The 18,719-nt window shown below is 40.2% G+C and overlaps 1 protein-coding gene across 22 annotated transcripts in view; it reads right to left on the reverse strand.

Moving 5' to 3' along the window:
- LOC105937280 (adhesion G protein-coupled receptor L3) overlaps positions 1-18,719 on the reverse strand; it is a 333,177-nt gene that overhangs the window by 143,588 nt on the left and 170,870 nt on the right. For all 22 annotated transcript variants that reach the window (XM_036146482.1, XM_036146481.1, XM_036146486.1 and 19 more), the window contains one exon: positions 18,539-18,648. In XM_036146482.1, coding sequence (XP_036002375.1) covers positions 18,539-18,648 — 110 coding nt within the window. The remainder of the gene's footprint in view (positions 1-18,538; positions 18,649-18,719) is intronic.

The following is an 18,719-nucleotide window of genomic DNA, read 5'->3' on the forward strand; positions in this document are numbered from 1 at the left end:
TGCAATCACCGGGGGAGATGGTGTGAGAAAAGGGAGTAAAGGATGTGGATGAAATCCCCAACACAGCACTCCCCCCCCGGTCCGGCCTCACAAGCTCGTCCAACGAGCAGAAGACGGCGAGGTGGGTTGCGGTAAGGTCAGCCGTCGCTACGCCCAGAGTAATTTGTTCATGTCATGTCTGCTCGTGTTTCTCCTCAGACGGAGACATAACTGAGACGCGGGCCTCGGGTGTCCACGTTTTGCTCCTACCGGAGTTGCAAGACGAGCGGCGGAGGGGAGGAGGAAAGAGAAAGTGGAAAGGCAGAATTGATTTATTTGAAAAGCTTTTTTTACTCCACCCCACCACCTCTATTGTGACCCTAATACGATTTTGGTCACGGCTGTCACTGAGTCACTGAAAGGCACTTAGCTCCCCTCATCTCTTCCGTACCCCCGCAACACTCCTTGTCTTTTTTTTTTTTTCCCGTGCCCCCTCTCGGATGCCAAGAACACTTAAAAAGCACTCATATTTCTATTAAAAAGGCCACTTCAGAGATGTATCTGCATCAGTAAAAAAAGGGGTTTCTCCTCATTTGAGCAAAAATAAAGTCACCGAAAACTATTTTTTTTACAATTCTAGTAACAAGCAGCTCTTTATCAACTCTCACTGAACATATTTCATTTCAGCATTTGAGAAATCCCATGGAAGTCTAGTTTAATTGGCAAAAAAATACTTAAAAATGATGAAGACACATCTGTGTAGTGATAACAGATTGAGATCAAGGTTAATCACTCACCGGTCTATCATTATTCATAATTAAATTTAAAACACTTAATAGCGTAATGGAGAAATTAGCAGAACAGCATATTGTGAGCACTGAGTGGTCATTATGTAAATTCAGACTGGTCAGGGTTGGGTTTCGAGTATCTGTAGCCGTTACTTGAGCTTGATATTTTACAAATGATTGCAAACTGCTTCCTAATCAAAGAGAATATGTTGCTTTTATGGTGGGACACCCAGGTGGGTACTGCTTCAAGACTGAAAATGTTGGCGGCATTTTAACTTGAGGAAGGATAACCTGCTGCTATCACCATTTCTTTAGAGCCAAATCCACTAGGAGGAGATCTGACAATATTCCAGTGTAGAATAAGCTAACAATGAACAACATCTTGCTGAGGACTGGTGTAACATGACAATTCAAAGTGCTGTACATGAACAGAACATAAGAAAGGAAAAATGCAAAGCGGAAAGTACACTGCAGGGGAATAATAGCGACGGGTCAAGATAAGGTGGCAGTAAACTACAATAGTTTAAATAGAACATTAACATTTAAAGGCAACTCTAAATAAATAGAGTTTTAACCTTGATTTAAAGGAACTCAGGATTTCAGCACTTTTACAGTCTCCAGTCGATAAGTGGAGCATAGGAACTGAATGCTGCTTTTGGTTCTGGTTCTGGCTATGCAGACTTGAGGCATAAGACCTCTATGATCTGAAAAGCTCGATCTTGTTTTGAAGTGGATAAATGCAGGAAATGAAAATGCAAATCAATCATAGCAGCTGTATTTAAGCAATAAGATCTACGTATTAACAGATTCTGACGCCCCTTCCTAGTTCATGAGTGACTTTTCTTACTGTTACTGCATGTGCAAAAGCTGCTTGCATTCCCTGTCAGTTCATGACCACACATCCAATGAACATTGACTATTCACTTTATTAGGTACACCTGTTTAATTACCTGTTAACAAACGGTGAATCGGTTCATCGCATCACAGCCACTCAACGCATTTAGGCCTCTAAAAGTCAAAAAAGTAGGATTTGCCTATGTTCAAACCAAGCCTCAGCAGTGTACACAGAGACTAAAACACAATATGATCATAAATGTCCATCATAAGAGCTCAAGGCTACTTAAAAGCTTTTTGAAATAAATATGTCTTTGGCTGCTTTTGAAGAAGTATCTGCAAAGTCCAAACTACATATGAAAAGAGGGATGCAGCAGCAGAAGGCAACACCTGATGCCATCAACAGGCAACAGGAAATTGACACTAAAATTCACCCAAGTTCAACAAATTTGCACAATAACAGAAAAACAAAAAAAAAAACATCTCCTAGTCCATTGGGTCACAATTTCAGCTACATGACATCCGAGTCTACCAAAGCACTGTTTCTGAATATATACATCTACAGTCCTGCTACTTCCTGCAGAATAATGCTACATGTCACAAAGCAGGTAATCTAAAACATGCTAAATCTATGCTTCAAACACTTAAGGCAGTTCTGCTGGTAAAAGGTAGTCCAATCTGGTGAAAGCAAGATGGTCCAGTGACTGCAAAGCCAAAAATGATTCATGTTCATTTACCATTTAAAGTAACCTTTTCATTTTACAGACATATTTCATTTAGAGCGGCACACCCAGAGCCTCACTTTGAATCTAATGGAGAATCTGTGGAAAAAGCTATAGACTAGGGTGATAGCAAGGAAGCCTTCCAACCTCAGAGACTGGAAGCTCATCCACCAAAGATAAATACCAGTGGACACCTGCCAAAACCTGATCAGCTGTTACAACTAGGGTTTGATATGTGTGGCGCTTATAATGATTAGGCTACTTCTTTATATGTTTAGGAAACGCTGTTTTGACTTTAAAATGTGAAGAAAGACATTCCTTTTGTTTCAAAATTGATACTCCTTCCACAAAATTGTATTATCTTTTGAGAGACATCTGTCTCCCCTCAGAAGCTTCAGGTGTTAATATCTTTTTGAACCCATATCTTTCAGCGGCATCGACCCATTTTTGGGCACGACTCTAGCCGAGAAAACAAAGGTGAAGCATGGCTCTGGTTCTTCCTGTAATTTCAAAACCCCTTTGTTCTCGCTGGAAAGTTGCGCTTCAGATAAAGTGTGCGCCGCTTCCTACAAAAAAAAAGATCTTCCGGTGCCGCCAACGAGCGTCCGACCTCGTCGTGTCAGCGGCAGCAGTAAGGATTTCCATTTGAATAATTAATGCTTCCCAATTTCACACTAATGGTTGAGAGGTATCAGAATGGTATCATTAGCCTCTAATAGAGATTCATGGCAAAACGGCGGCAATATTTTCTGCTGTACCCTCCCCTCACAGACACCCCAGCTTTTCCCTCTCTCTCAAAGAATAAGCTGAAGAGTGACGACCCCCCCCCCCTCCCTCCCCCCTTCCTTCTTAACTCCATCCCATCAGCTTTTTAATTAATGACACAGATTACAGGGCTTTGAATAGCATGTGCCTAAGGATGGGGGAGGACACAGTGGGCCGCCATTTCTCTTCCTCTGTATTCCCACTCATTTTATTTTTTTCTCCCCCCTCCTATCATTTGCCTCGGTCGGCACTCGCGTCTCCCAAACCATCATTACAGGTTCCATTTCTCAACAGCCCTCTTTTCTTTTCAACCCACTTGTCTGCTCTCTTTGTGCTACCGTCAGACACTTATTCAATCTCCTTCCCATAGTGTCTTTATCTGTTGCTTTACTGCCCCCCCCCCCCTTACGGGGAAAGAGCCCTGCTATCTTATAACCTTGACGATGCAGGTTGCTTTCAGGGTGCAAGCATCTCCTCATCCTGAGGGATTGTATGTTTGCGTTCGTCTTTCTTTGAAGGACGGCTGCAGGAACTAGACCAACCCGGGGTCTGCGTAAAACCACACAGGGACTGACCAGTGAGAAGGTGAGATGACATGTGGAGTCCGAGAGGAACAAAATTAAAGATGCATTAGTGGAACATGGCAGTAGCTAGAAAGAAAAAAAAAAAACATGGCTTAACTGGAGCATCTCAAATATGACTTGATTTTTAAAGACCTTGAAACTAGGATGGGGAGCTATAGAGAACAAGCCTCACAGCACATTGCAAAATTACTCATAGACCTTGAACTTCTTCACATTTTCAAGTTATGTGGTATTTTCTTGGAATCTTGTGACCAGAGTAGTGAAAATCTGTAGATCGGGAGGGGAATTATACATGGTTTTCAATTTCTTTTACAAATAAAAATCTAAAAAGTGTGGCATGCTATCCACTAATGCCTGACTTAGAACTTTGCGAAACCATCTATCGCTGCTATTACAGCTACACCTACACCTATTTTCAAGTTATGGCACCAACTCTTAATGACGAGACTTTGACTAGGCCACTTTAAACACCTGGACAAGCTTTGAAATTTACCAAGAGTGTTCCAATCCAGTTAGAAAAAGGCACTGTCCTGGATGATTTAGATGTTCCACTGGTTCAAAACGTCTGAGTCACCTGAATGGTTCATCAGACCTCCTAAGAAGTTGATTAAAAGCCGAGAAGGTAATTCAAATATAATTTTACATCTATCACAAGCAGGACAATGGCTGTTGATACATGGAGTTGGTCACCCTAGACCTAAACCATTCCTTTATAGCTCTGGCTGAATATTTAGGAGTTGCTGGCCTCCTGGAAGGGAAGGTGAACCTCAACCACAGCACAGTACCTGCTGAAAAAAAGACATCACCGTTTGAATTGTCTTCATGGAGAACAAAGTGGGACCCAAAGGCAAATTCCTCGTTTGTGTTCACAAACCTGACGAATAAAGCTGATTCTGAATGTTGATCAGTCACATAAAACCCCAATAATATGCATTAAAATCTGAGGTCGCAATGTTAAAACAGTCAAAGGGGGGGATGGGGCTATGCTTTCAAGTTACTCTATGTTTGGAGTATGGCAAAAATAAAATGGTAATAAAAATGATACAAGAAAGACAAGAGAATAAAGCAGCTGTGATTCACAGGGTGATCATTAAAAGAAAACCCCTGAGGAGACCAGTCTCTAATTAGTGCTGAAGCCTCGACGCGTGGCACTTTCAGAAGCAACTTCCTAAGTGTGTTTGTGGTCGTGGAGAAAAACACAAAGAATAAAAAGCTTTGCTCATAATGTACTATATCACATTATTTCTGGACATATCTATTGCTTGTATGCCACTTTTCTCCATGTAAAAAAAAAAGAAAGAAAAGAAAAAGAGTATAATCTGTATTTATATTATTAGCAAATTGTGGAGCAGCTGCTAGAAAACCAAGACCTGATAGATTACAGCAGCTTATTTAGCTATTAGTGGGGGAGAATAGTTTATGTGTCCAGATTTCCCCCTTTATCACAGCTATTTATCTACATTGGTAATCAGTGCTTAACTACGCAATTGTACTGCCTCTCAACAGGGAAACCTTTTTTTCCTTTCTGTTGGAGGACTGGAAATCCTGCCTGTTCTTAACCCCTGATACTATTCTTCTTGGAAACAGATCATGTCCTAACCTCTACAAAACTGCCCTTTTAAATGTTTTTAAGGCAGAGAGTAAAGACCAACGTGGTAAATGGCCTGTGCTTGTACAGTGCTTGATCAAGCCTAGAGGACTCCAATAGGCAAAGCGGATCTTGCCCAAGGACACAACGACTGAGGCGGTCACAGCAGGGGGTCGAACCGGCAACCCGCCAGTTACAGAACAAACTCCCTAGCTTCTGCACTACTGTTGTGAAAGTAATGAGCTGGGGTCTCATTTATGAAACAGTGCATAGGAGCAGCACTAAAGGTTTGCACATGCCCAAAAGCCAAAAATGGTGTATGCCTAGAAAAGGTCTGACTTATGAATCCATGCGCTCGCAAACCAGCAGCAATTTCACTTTATGGATCACAGCCGCACCTGAACATTCGCGTACCAGCTTCCACCTCCTGTTCTGGAAGTTGATGACACGCTTCCCGGCCGAGTGCGCATGACTGTGAGAGGTATTAAAGCACACCTTCTCTGAGCTCTGGTGTTTGGAGAGCAGGACCCCGCACCTGCAGGTAGCCACTATTCACTCTAGGTTATAGTGAGATGCGATCCTCTAGAGAGTCTTAATGGGCAGTCAAGAAAGTCATCATCATGGGCCGGGAGGTCTTGGTGATCCCTGAAGATGTGCTCCCTCCTAATTCTCATTCTCGAGGTCTTTCAGCAGTGTTGGATGCACCGTACAGAATTAGGCACGGGTGTCTCCACGGTCCTTAAAAGTTCACTGCAATCAGTGTATTTGCTTCACATCTTGTCAAAATTTATGTTAATCTGTGGTACACATCACGCTAGAGATCATCGCGGAGAAGAATGGGATGGAAATAGAAATCTTTGATAAAATGTTGCGCAGACTTTGACTTAAGATTTAAGTTGGTTCATGGGCTTTTTTTTATTTGTAAGGTCCTTACCGCACATACGGATATGTTTTCCTTTATGGATCACTGACTTTGCGTGCAAAGTGACATCCGCAAGATTTATAAATGAGACCCCAGATCCTTAGATGCATCTATATGTGACATTTTAATCAGTTAGTTATATGATTGTGTGGATCTATCCATCCATCTATCCATCAATTTATTCACGTATTAACCAATTTAGTTATCCATTTGAAATTTTCTCTAAGTTGGTTATTAAGTTTTATGTTTCCATTTGTTCCTCTGTCAAACCATTTATCTAATAATCCCGTTTCCTTCGAATCAGTTAAGATACATTATCTATTTATTCATATTTTTTGTATTTTATTTCAATTATTTTACAATAATAACAATAACTTCCTTTTTTAAAAGTCCTGCACATGTTGATAGTAAACCGAAACATGGAATAAGGTTGGTTCACTTTTAATCATCCCAAAAATGTCTCCACATGTTTGCACTCTGTCACATATATATATTCATGTTTCACATCAGGAAGTAAGGATCTATTAAAATCAGAGCCCCGACTTTTCACATCACTGGCTGGTAAATACAGCCGCAGGTCAGTGAGAGGCAGACAGAAGCAGGACATCAAAGACTGGATTTTGAAACTCTAAAGAATGAAAAATAACTGGCAAGGCATGGATATGTTTCCTCTATCAAGGCAGCAAGGTTTTAAAAAGTTACGGTTTCAAAACCACTTACATTTCCATCACACCATTACTACTGCTCAAGTCCTTTTTAATGGTCTGGGGCAATGGAGGTTTTTTAATCACTGTAGGGAGCAGGTTTAGTCAGTAAGCTAAAAGAAGGCTATAAACCTTTCAATTATTCAAAAGAACGACACAATATAATGCAAAAATATATGGAAATAAACACCTATGGTGTAGGAAATGAGGCAGCATCCCAAACCGCTCTTATAAAGTTTTAAAACCAAGATGGCAGGTTATGAGTAGTGGCTACCAGAGCAGATAGCCCGACTAATAAACCAACTAATATCAGTGTACTTGAGTTACTTTATAACTAGTCGAACAAAAAAAGAGTTTAGTACTCAGAATTAAGTATTTGTTGTGTTAATTTAACACAACAAATAATTTACTTATCCAACATGTTTTTGCCATAGACTTTATCAAAATACTATACAATAGAACATTTATTTACTTGTCCCTACATAGGGGAAATTCAGAATAACATTAAATAGATTTAAATACTTGTAATGTTCAGTGCTGGAGAATTTCAGCAGCAGAAGCCAAAAAAGATATTTTTTCTGTTTCAAATAAAAGCCAATAAGAAGATATTTAGCTTTTTTTTGTAAATGTAATGAAGCCATGAAATCGTGCTGTACACCGCTGTTTCTGGAATTACTAGGCCACTGATTGCTGTGTTGTATCACTCAGACACTGGCAATGAAAGAAGGTAGTTTTTTTTTTTTTTTTGCTCTTTGTGTGTAAGAGCAACTGTGTTTATTACTAGAAAAAGGTCACAGTATCCATGGCGGTAATTGGAGAACACATCAAAGTGAATCATCAAGTGGTGCTTTACATAAGAGATTTATCGTTTATGATCAGATGGTCAACCATTCGGTTATGCAATAAAACTAAAAAAGAATGGGTAGTGTTGATGAATTATTTAATTATATTGTGCAATTTGTAGAACATTTAGTGGCTGTTTTAGGTATTTATAATCCATTTCTCAAGCAGACCTTCAGTCAAGTTGATGATAATGACAGCAACAAAGATGATGAGGATGATTGCTCCCTTTTGGCGGAAACAATCATTCGGTTGTTCAAGTATCGTTAAGGTGCATGCGCCTGCAGCAGGAACATATACTCCCCTTCCTAAATATTATGTTTTCACAAATGTTCACCTATCAGTCATTTCATAATGTTTGCATACATATGTTTTGTTTAAATATATCTTTGGAAGAAAAGCGATTATACTGACATTTAAATAAAATTAAACTTGTTTTACTCAGACAAATGTAAAAAAAAAAAAAAAAAAAGATTGTTTTCCAACAGAAGATCAACACTTGCTACCGTCTGATAGCAAGTGTTGATCCCTTTGGCTAAAATTACTTTAGCGAGACACGTCTTGTAAACATCCAGCAGTGTTTGACAACACAAACATCCTCACTTTCAGCCATGAGAGGATTCTAGGAGTTTCACGAGCATACACCCTGTTAGCTGTCAAAATCTAGGGGACCTTGGTCTTGTGTTTTGCCTTATTTTGGTATCCTCTGTAGACGTAAGATCATGTTTTATTTTGCAATATCTGAATTTGTCACCTTCTGGTTTTAATCTTGATTATTCTTTTTTTTTTAAGGTCATGCCCTGTTTCTGCTTTGTACTCTATTCTGATTTATGTGTCTTTGATTCCCTGTGTGGTTTCTATCAGCCATTTCTCCCATTTCCTCAGTTCAAGTTCAGTTACTTGCCTCTCCTCACAACCGTAAAGGTAATTTGTCATTTAGGCTGTGCGTCCACATGGATGCAGTGCTTTGGGTGTAAACGATGATTTTTGAAACCGCACCCCAGAGTGAATAAATTACAATACGCTAGTATCGCTTTTCAGTGTGTACATGCGAGACGCATCTTCTCTCAAACAATGACGTTGCAGCTTCGCCTCTATCTGTAACCCGCATGTACCTCACTCTCACAAATAACAAAGAAGGTGCTGTCCGGTGTTGCCATCTTCGTTATGGTTGTCATGGCTTAGTATGGCTAGTAGCATTCATGGACTCCTCATCTCTAATGAGTCCACTATACACGACATCGCCCCTCCCCCTAACCCTCATAGAGATCACGCTGAACCTGTGTAAATGTTTGTGTCTGACCCCCCCACCATGGTGCTTTTTACCTCACACGAGTTGTCTGCGCATGCCCAGTGTTTTTTACATGAGTCCTTTAGAAGTATGAGAGTGCAACTAATGGGCTCGACATACGTACTATAGCCTTTTCAGTGGTGCTGTGTACTTGTGTGGACACACATTTTTCTTAATGGTTTATGAAAACGTATCGTCTGCACAGGGTCCTTAACGTCTCTCGGTTTCTACCCATCTCTGTCGTTGCTCTTGCCCTGCTTCCTGTGTTTCTTAATGTTCTGTAAGTTCTTCTTATTTTTATTTTTTTTCAAACCTTCTATGAGCCATGCGTATGCCTTTGTCTCGCTGCTATTTGGGTCCTCAAAACAACAATAATCATGACACTAGCATCTCAGTGGATCAAGATGTGGGATTTCACTATGCCCAGGACTTTCCATTTCCCATCTCTTATCCTGTTCATGGACGACTTACTGGTACGTTTTACGTCCTCTTCAAATGCATTTTACTGAAATATATTTTCTGCATTCTTTATTCTCTATTTATTGAAATTAGCTTTTTCAAAGTTGTTTAAATCCACATGAAATACCCATGTGCATTCTGTTTTTTGTCCCCCCCCCCCACACACACACACATGACTATCTGGATCGACTTGATTTAAAAAGGAACTTTGTTCATTACAAAAAGGACATATTAAAAACTTGAGCTGTAATAAGATCGTCGCTGCGAATTCAGGTCACGACACCACTGTTCATCTCACTGTGTGAGATATGTGACAGGAAGTTCCAGTCATCAAGGGATGCTGTGTGGGCCGGGGCGTGGTCAGCTGTCACTGAGTGATGAGGTGGCATTAGAGGCCCCCTTCACACATGGGAGGAAGCTGAGCCAGTCAGTCAGCTGGGGGGGAAAAAGGTGTCTGAACAAGCTGGATAATGCTCACTGGCATTTCAGCTGGAAGTGAGGTGGGTGTGGTTTGCTGATGCATCTGCTGTCACCGTGTTGACTCCACCACTAGATCTAATGGACGCACTTTGGAGAGCTCAAGGGCAAAGGGAAAAAACAAAAACAGTGAACTTCCACACAACCTGCTTAGTAGATTTACTGATTACATCAAACAAGGGTGATCTGCTCTTCAAGGAGCTTATAAGTAGCTGGGAGATTATCCAAGGCTGAGAGGACTGATCGTGCGCTAGGGAAGGTAGAATGCTGATTATGTTGAATTGCTGATCTTGGATTTACCTTTGGCTAAACCCAAGATCAGTGTCTCAACAACAGCGTGGTGTGATTTATGCAAAAACATCTTGAAGTAGTGAAGAAAACTAAGCACATGCTTTAGGCCTCAACGGTTTCCCACATTTTGGTTTCTGTGTTTTCTCTAATAAGGCGGTACTTGTGACAGTTGCCTGCTTTGTCATTTTTACAGTTGCCTTGCTTTAGTATTCGTATGCCTCAAACTTTTTGACATTTTCTCAGATTCACACCCACACACTTCATGTACTTTCTGTGATACGCCATCGCAAAGCGACATAACACTGAGGTGGAAGAAAATCATGACATGCTTTTTTTTTATCCCTTATCAAAATTCAGTGGCACTAATTGCCTTCTGAGCTCACCTTTATTTAGTAAATAGATTTCAACTGCAATTTATTACCAGATCTGTAAAGGCCTCAGCAGTTGGTTAGGAAGTATTTGTGAACAAATAGCATAATAAAGACCAAGGACCACAACAGCCAAGGGAGGTATGAACTTGGCGAGAGGGTTAATAACGGGTTAGGGAGTGCTGTTGAATCCTCGGTCCGGAGGAGCCGCAAAGATTCACATCTCATGAAGGGGAATATGGCCACAATTCTGTCCAATAAACCACGGATATGGATATTATTAAATAGCTGCAACAATAAAGCCATCACCATTTGCAGTTTCTTACAACCCATGCAGGTGGCACAGCAAACAGGTGCAGGAACTTACACTTTGTCGCCTAAGTGCCAAACACTATGTAAGAAGGAAACCTAGCACCGCACTTCACCCTGAACGCACATCCTCACATTGGCCCAGTGTGGTGGCGGCATTATGCTAATTATGCCATTTTAATCCAACTTAGAATTAGGGAAAACTATTTTTAAAATGTATGTTCAGTAAAGCAATCTGACTGAGTTTAAGGTTGAGGTAATTTCTTAAGAAAAACGGGGGGGAAAGTGTGGTTTACCAATGTGCAAAGCTGGTGGGGAAATACTCCTAAAGACATGCGGCTGTGAAAGGTGGTCCTACGAAGCAACGGCTTTCTAGGGCCGACTGATTTATTTTGGGAAAAAAATCTTCTGAATTTCTACTTCACAAATATTCACTGAGATTATCGAAGGCGAGCTAAATGGCCTGCTTGCAGTATATTTGTAAAACAGGCACCACTGAGCCATTCATTTCATAGATACGGGCACCATGCTAAGTGCCAATAGCCTCCAAAGACAAGTTTCTTTGTGGTAAATATGCAAATGACACAATTAAACCATGCTGAGAGATAGAGTCCAATTATATACCATCAAGTTGAGTCCATTTTCCCCAGGTGGCTTATACTTGAGGGGTGACCAGTGCAGCACCAACCCTGTAATCACCCAACATAAGGCCAAACTTTACTGTAAGGGTGGGGCATGCGGGTGCTGGGTAAAAGCTGCCTAAACAATCTGCACCAGCATTCCAACAGCAGCCCCTGAACTTTCTTTATCATCAGCAAAACGGAGTAAAACACAATTAGTCAAGCTAGAAATAAAAAGGGAAAACACGACAAATTGCACAACAACTTTCCATGAAGCATGAGCCTGTGCAGCTTTGCGCAGATCTGAGAATTGATTGCCTGATTATATATCCTGGCTTAGCTTCCAAATTGTGCGGCGTGGCTGACGGGGCTGAGCTGCGTCCCACTGCGAGAGAGACGGGATTTTATATTGTCCTTATTAGCTAGGAACAGTGGGGGGAACTGGTGGCTTATGTATAGCACCAGACTGCCAGCAGCAGCTAACCCCCCCCCCGCTCACGCCTTTATTCGTTTACTCTCTTCTTTCTTTGCCTCTCTGTTTCCACTTTTCCTGCACTTCCCTGTCGTACACATCCAAGTGTTTCTGTAAAGCACAGAAAGCAAAAAAAAAAAAAAAAAGCAGTTATCTGAAAGGTCATTTAATTATGCCTCATCTGCTTTTGTTGTTTTGAATGCCTGCTTGGACAAATATCTGGTAATTTGCCAGGGAATCCACACAGTGTGTGTACAGCTAATTAGCAGAGGAAGAAGTTCCAGGTTAGCGATATCCACAAGCGTTGAACATCTCAAAAATAAATTAAAAAAAGCTACAGGAACAGTAGAGCATGGCAGCACAGGTCCGGATGCCCGATCTTGTGTGACAGGTTGGAGAGTCTGAGGGGCCACAGAGGGAATCTGAGAGCTTCATTACTGCTGAGGAAGAACGCGGGGGCCGTGTAGGAGGAAGACACAGTTGTCCTGACCTCTTATCAGCTCGACCTTAGGGAGGAGCCGCTCGAGAGAAAGTTACACTAAGAGAAGGCTGGAACAAGAGAGGGAGGAAGGTTTTTAATAAGCCACTGAGAGAATAGGCTGGTATCTCTCCGCTGGACCGCTGAAAGTCAAGGTGAGAGGGCGGGGGTGAAGACGAGATCCCAGCCTGTGGAGCGGAGTCATGTTTGTGAGTCATCGTAAAGGTTCGGTTCTGCAGGAAGGTGGTCTAACTGATTTGTAAAGAGCATGAAGGAGCATGCACACTTTCACTCAGAAGCTTATCTTCACTCTGATGAGCCAGGAATGCCATTCGTTTTACCGTTTTAATGATGCATTTGAAATATTGTTTCTCTAGGTTAACACTGTATTACATGAACTCTGAAAGAGAGAAAATTATTCTCAAATTACGCAGGAGAAATGGAAGAGCTCATAAATTGATTGGATTTCTGGTAGGGACCCAGCTTTTAAGAACAGTGGGTAGATTTGCAGGACAAAAAGCCTTTATTAGGGGCCTAATGTTAGCCTGATGATCCATTCCAAAACCAGTTGGGGATCACAGTCTTAATGAAGCACCAAACGCTTTCTAAGCTGTCACCATCCAACTATTGATTGTAGGTGGGTTTGAATTGCTTTTAGATAAGTCTTGCAGCATGATGCTGTGAAACCATCCACTTAAGAAGTTGGTACCTTGTCCTTAGGCTTGAAAGCCTTATCTCGATGTCTCAAACATATGTCTTGTAATTCTGGTCAAACAATTCAACCTTTGGCTCGTCTTACCCTAAAACCTTAATCCAGACGGCATTTGGATTGTTCATTTGGACAGCCATCAACTTCTTTTGAGCTTGAAAGTGTTGATTTAAGAGCAATCCTTCATTCATCAGCAGCCTTAGTGTGTGGATAGGTAAAATCTGGATCATATCGGACACTGACTGCGGTGTTCCAGGAGTTTTCAATTCATGGCATGAACCTTGATGTTTCCTTGGTTGTCCAAGAACACATGAAGCAATGATCTTGTCTCAGGGAAGCAGTTTTGGTAAAGTGGTTGAACCTTGAACACAACCAGGCATTTCAGCAGCACAAAGTTCCAAAACACGTTATTGCCCTGACCTCAACCCGACCAAAGTTGTAGACTTTGTTTAAGAGATATCCCAAGAAACCAACCAGTTCCCATAAACTGTACCAATTCTGAAAATAGGAATAATAATCCTACCATAATTACGCTGGTTTTTGCTAATGGCTTCAGAAAGCTTGGGGTCAAGGTGTAACTTGCTAATTACCATTTAACAAAACATTGGTAGGGTTGTATGCGTATTTATAGGTCTGTATGCATAATCCTGACCATTTGATGGGTTTTATAGGAAATCCACAATAAGCTTCAACTTGCACATTGTTTCATTTTAACAGAAACAGTTCAAATAAATAAATGAGTATATGAATACCCCTGAATGGAAGTGTACAAAGTGGTGCCAGACCCATTTAGTGTAATGACTATACCTTGACAGTCACCCAATTCTATCTTGTGTGGAAAACAAACACATTTCTCTCTAGTAAATTGCACATAGCACGTACTTATTACTTGAAATGCACTTTGCCATTTCTCACTGTCTCCCCACCTATTACTACCATTTCACCTCGTCGATTGTTCACCATGATTCTACTTCCTCGCAGGAGATTTAGATCTCAGATCAAACAATTATTCAGGCAGCAGCTCAAATGGAGGTATGATGGATTCCCTCGGCTTGTGACACTGCCACACACAGACACCGCCGCTCTTAGCGGTAATTGTTATAACTTTTTTTCCCCTCCATTACAACTGATGGAGCGGATCAAATCGCAAATTAATGAAATCAATATTGTATCTACGGTTTGTGTCTATCGATTTAGCACACTGCCCCCTCTGCCGTTATTAGCGGCACGTCTGAGTCTGCAATCACGGTGCTTTATGAAGATATTGGTGGAGAGAGGAGAGTGGTAATTTATCCCTAAAAAAAGGCTCCCTAATTGGAATACAGTCTTAAAAGTTGGTCAAAAGGAAGAGAAGAAGATACCACAGAGTGAATGAACAAAGAATGGAGAAGTAAAGAGATGGCAGGAGGGTGTGGAGGGGCAGGGAGGGTGCAGATAAAGAACAGAGTTTAAATGAAGTGGAGGGAGACATGTCAGAAACAAAAGTATTAGGATCGAGACTAAGAGCCTGTCAATGAAAAGGGTTTCCTGCACAGTTCCTATTCTGAATTGGAACAAAGAAAATTGCATATGGAAAAATGTTTACCTTTACCAACTTCATTTTTGTTTTAGCAAAAAAGAGAATTTCCAACCATCTACTAGTACTACTTCCTTTAAATGGAGGTTTAAAAACCTACTTGTTTAGAGTTGCCTTTAAATGTTCATGTTCAGTTCAAACAGCTGTTTAATAATTAAATTAAGCTTAGTAGTCCAAGTTATCTTGACCTGCTGCTGCTATTCCACTGCAATGTTCTTTCCTCTGTATGTTTTATTTTTTATATGTTATGTTCATGTACAGCACTTTTCTTGTTACTGAAAGTGCTATACAAATAAACCTGCCTTGCTTTACCAAATGTCTAATTGTAGGGAAAGAAAATTACAGTAATTACAATGTTGGACCTTTGGTTTTTGAGTTGTATTTCTTTCTTGAAAATTCTTTTTATAAATTTGGAGTATATTTTCAGATGAAAAACATAATAAAGTAAGACCGTGTGTGCAATGGTTACAAAGAAATTGATTTGCCCAAAAGGGCGGCTATTGTTCTCGTTTCAAAAGTGGAAAAAAATAAGTCTCCACTGGCTGGAAGCCTTTTCTTTAAATGGAGTCATGAAGTCTAATTATATACTTAAATATTACTTTAGAAAGGTTTGAGCAGAAATTTTTTTTGGATAATTGGCACAAGATGCTTTGGGACTGAAGACTTTATGCGTGATCAGACCGAAGTAATTTAGGCATCAATAGTAACGTGGACCAACCAAAATCCCATTGGAATAGAGCTCAATTACACTTAATATCTGGGATAAAAATTGGCTGTAAGCCAAGGCTCCATGTTGAACCAACAATTTCTCTTACTGGAGCCACCAGGTGAGACCGTGTCCACAACATCAAATGGCAACAGAATATGGAGAACATGACAAAGATAAAGCACTACGAAAAATTCTCGAGCTTGATTTATTTATTTATTTATTTATTTTTTACTTTTTCTTGTCATTTAAAGTGGTAGCTTTTCAAGATCTCAAGCTTGCTAAATGTCTTTTTTTTCTTTTTCTTTTTTTTACAGATTTTCTTTACAACACTATGAATTGTCAAAAAGCTTCAATTTTGAAACCACTTAACTCTGATCTTTGAGTTATGGAAGGACAAGATTCTTTAATCCAAGGGTTTATTCAATGTTCTAATAACACATGTTTCCTCTTCTCAAAGAAACTATTTTAAAAAATTCTTAATCAGCTGCAGATACTTTGTTGTCCGTCCAATTAATCAATTTTGAGAACAGACTGGGCAATGTACTGCAGTAATCAAGTACAATTGTTGGAAAAAAATGGAAAAATCTGAAAGTTTGTAGAAATCTTGAAAACGATTTAAAAGATTCATTAATTGCTACTGATCAGACGTGTTCTAAGGGTAAGAAATTTGGAGCAATTGAATACTTTTGAACAGATGTGTTCAGGTCTTTTATGGACAGAAAAATGAGCAGATTGCCATCTTAGATGTAACACTACAATATACAGCCTGACTAGAGGAAACATATTTATTCCTAATCAGTGAATCCAACATTTGTAAGGACTATCCCATTGCAACAACACAACCCTTTAGTGCGGATGTTTGGACTGAGTGAAGGAATAAAACAAAGTTAGCTAATTTCAATATAAGTGAAATGTTTAAAATTAAAGTCGACAGAAGTGCAGAGAAGCATAATGATATTTGCAAAGAAAAGGCATAACAATTTTTTTCTAAACTGTCGACATGTCATTCATTCACAAGAAACAACATGTCAGCAAATACTTTTTTGAGCTTTCAACCTCTGTCATGGAATATGTTAGATTTGAAAATGTTGGCAATCTTTTGAAAAACTAAGAATTGAGGTAGGAATCTATATTCTTTAAGGAGACTGCAGTTTTAGGTATGCTAACTGCGCTAATCATACTAGCCGAGCTAACCATTGACTTTGCTAATATAAGCTCTAAAGCTACTTAAAAATGTCACCTCGACAGCCATTTGTCTTTTTTTTATAATACTATAATATTAGTAATAATAGTAAAACTCTACTTTAAAGAAACTTCTGCCTCCCCCCCTCACGCTGATTGTGCGTCTTCACGGGCACCTCTGCTCCAAATATATAACTGCTCGTGATGGTAGGAAGGCTACAAAGATTTATAAAACATGTTTTATAAATTTTTTATATGAATGTTCTTAAAAAAGAAATTGGTATCGGCTTAAATTTGCATCAGCAAGCCACAGCTTTTTTTTAAAAAAAAAAAAAGACTGAAACAAAACAAAGCAAATTAGCCAAAACATTCTGATGGCGTGGTAACGCCATGGAACTGAATGTCTCTTAATAGCATGTGTGGCCTCAATCAGCAAATATTGAACTAGCATTTTAAAAGTATCACCTTGCAGTGTGTACAGTGGAGCTATGCTGAGCAGCTCCATCAGTGGAAAATGTGAAAGCTACGATACCAAAACTGAAAGCACTGAAATTATATATTTGAAACCTGAGCAGATGGAACAAAAGTTCAAGTTAGTTCCAACAGGATCCAGTGCAGGAAATGAAGGACAGGATGTTATGGTAAAACTAAGTAGGACGAGAGCTGTTGGATGAGAGCTGTTGTAGACCACGGTCCAGGTCAAGTACATCTGTCCACTGAAGCTGCCTCAGTGTTTCACACCTTGAATAAAGAAAAGGACGCTGGGTGGCTGGGACGACAAAATGTGCAAATAGGATGGAGTCGGATATAAAAGAGGCGTTTGCAGGCTTTAGATCACTGGTAGAGAAGGGCTCTTACATCACAAGATGAAAGCCGCTGTCAGTCAAACGTCTGAGGGAGCCGTGTAGAGACCTAAAATGTTAGGAAGATGGCTTTGATTTGAATTTGAATTACTACAATTCTCTGCGATCCTGCGGCTGCAGCGGACCGTATAGCTGAAAGCCCGCAACCAGATATTTTCAAACATTTTTTTCCCCCCCTCCCATATCAACTCTGACAGCACATCGGGATCTTGGCAGGCAACGTGAGCGGCTTTGATGAGCCACTGAAAATCTTCCCATAACAATACCTAGGGTTATGTGGCGATGTCCATTCCATTTCCTCTGACCTCATGTAGATTTCCTCTTCGTGTGCTCACTCTGTGACCCTATTCTCACCCTTTTGGCCGGGCCTAAACGTTTCCACTGCACTTGGTTGCAACCTGAGAAAGTCATATAAACTTTCTATAGGAAGCCTGTTTAGAAATCCTTCAGTGGTCTAAACATTTGCACATTTCCAGTGCCAAAACAGAAAAAAAAAAAGCAGACTTTTGTTTTTTCTAATGTGTGCAGACATGATATGATGCAACATTACTTTAAAATAAATTCTTTAACTGCTGAAAAGAAATGCTAAACGTAAAGTACATCTATTTTTTTAATCTTTAAGGAAGGGATTGTGTCAGAACAATGATAAATACGAGGTAAAGCACAAGTTTGTAGCTTGTTGAAATTCAATGTAGATAAAGGAAATAATAGAAGCCACCTTTCCCCGTTAAGACAAACTATTTCAGATCCCCCGCTGTGAACGTTCCTCTGCTCTGATAAGTTGCATATTTTCTTTATCTACAGCAATACACAATCACATAAATTATCACATTACACCCACCGCTGGGTCCTAATCTGTTTTACTCTGCATCACACACTTAAGACATCTTCAAACCTTTAGAGCACCGCTGGCAGAGGAACGACGAAGTTGCCGATGAGTCACTGTTGTTAAGACGGCATTAGTACGACACAGCATTAGAAATCGACGTGAGAATGGGAAATACATACTGTAGGGCACGCATTCGTATTGCACTTCCAGATACTTGTAGGTTCCCGGGCATGGGTCGGGAAACACGTCTGGTCCGGCCACCACGGCACACTGGGTCCTGTTGTTACATCTGCAGAAATCACACAAGGTTTCATGATTAAAAAAGCACAAACAGCGATGATTGGTGTTAAGGTTGAATAA

The sequence above is a fragment of the Fundulus heteroclitus genome, chromosome 14 (assembly GCF_011125445.2).
Source record: "Fundulus heteroclitus isolate FHET01 chromosome 14, MU-UCD_Fhet_4.1, whole genome shotgun sequence".
Classification (NCBI taxonomy): Eukaryota; Metazoa; Chordata; class Actinopteri; order Cyprinodontiformes; family Fundulidae; genus Fundulus; species Fundulus heteroclitus.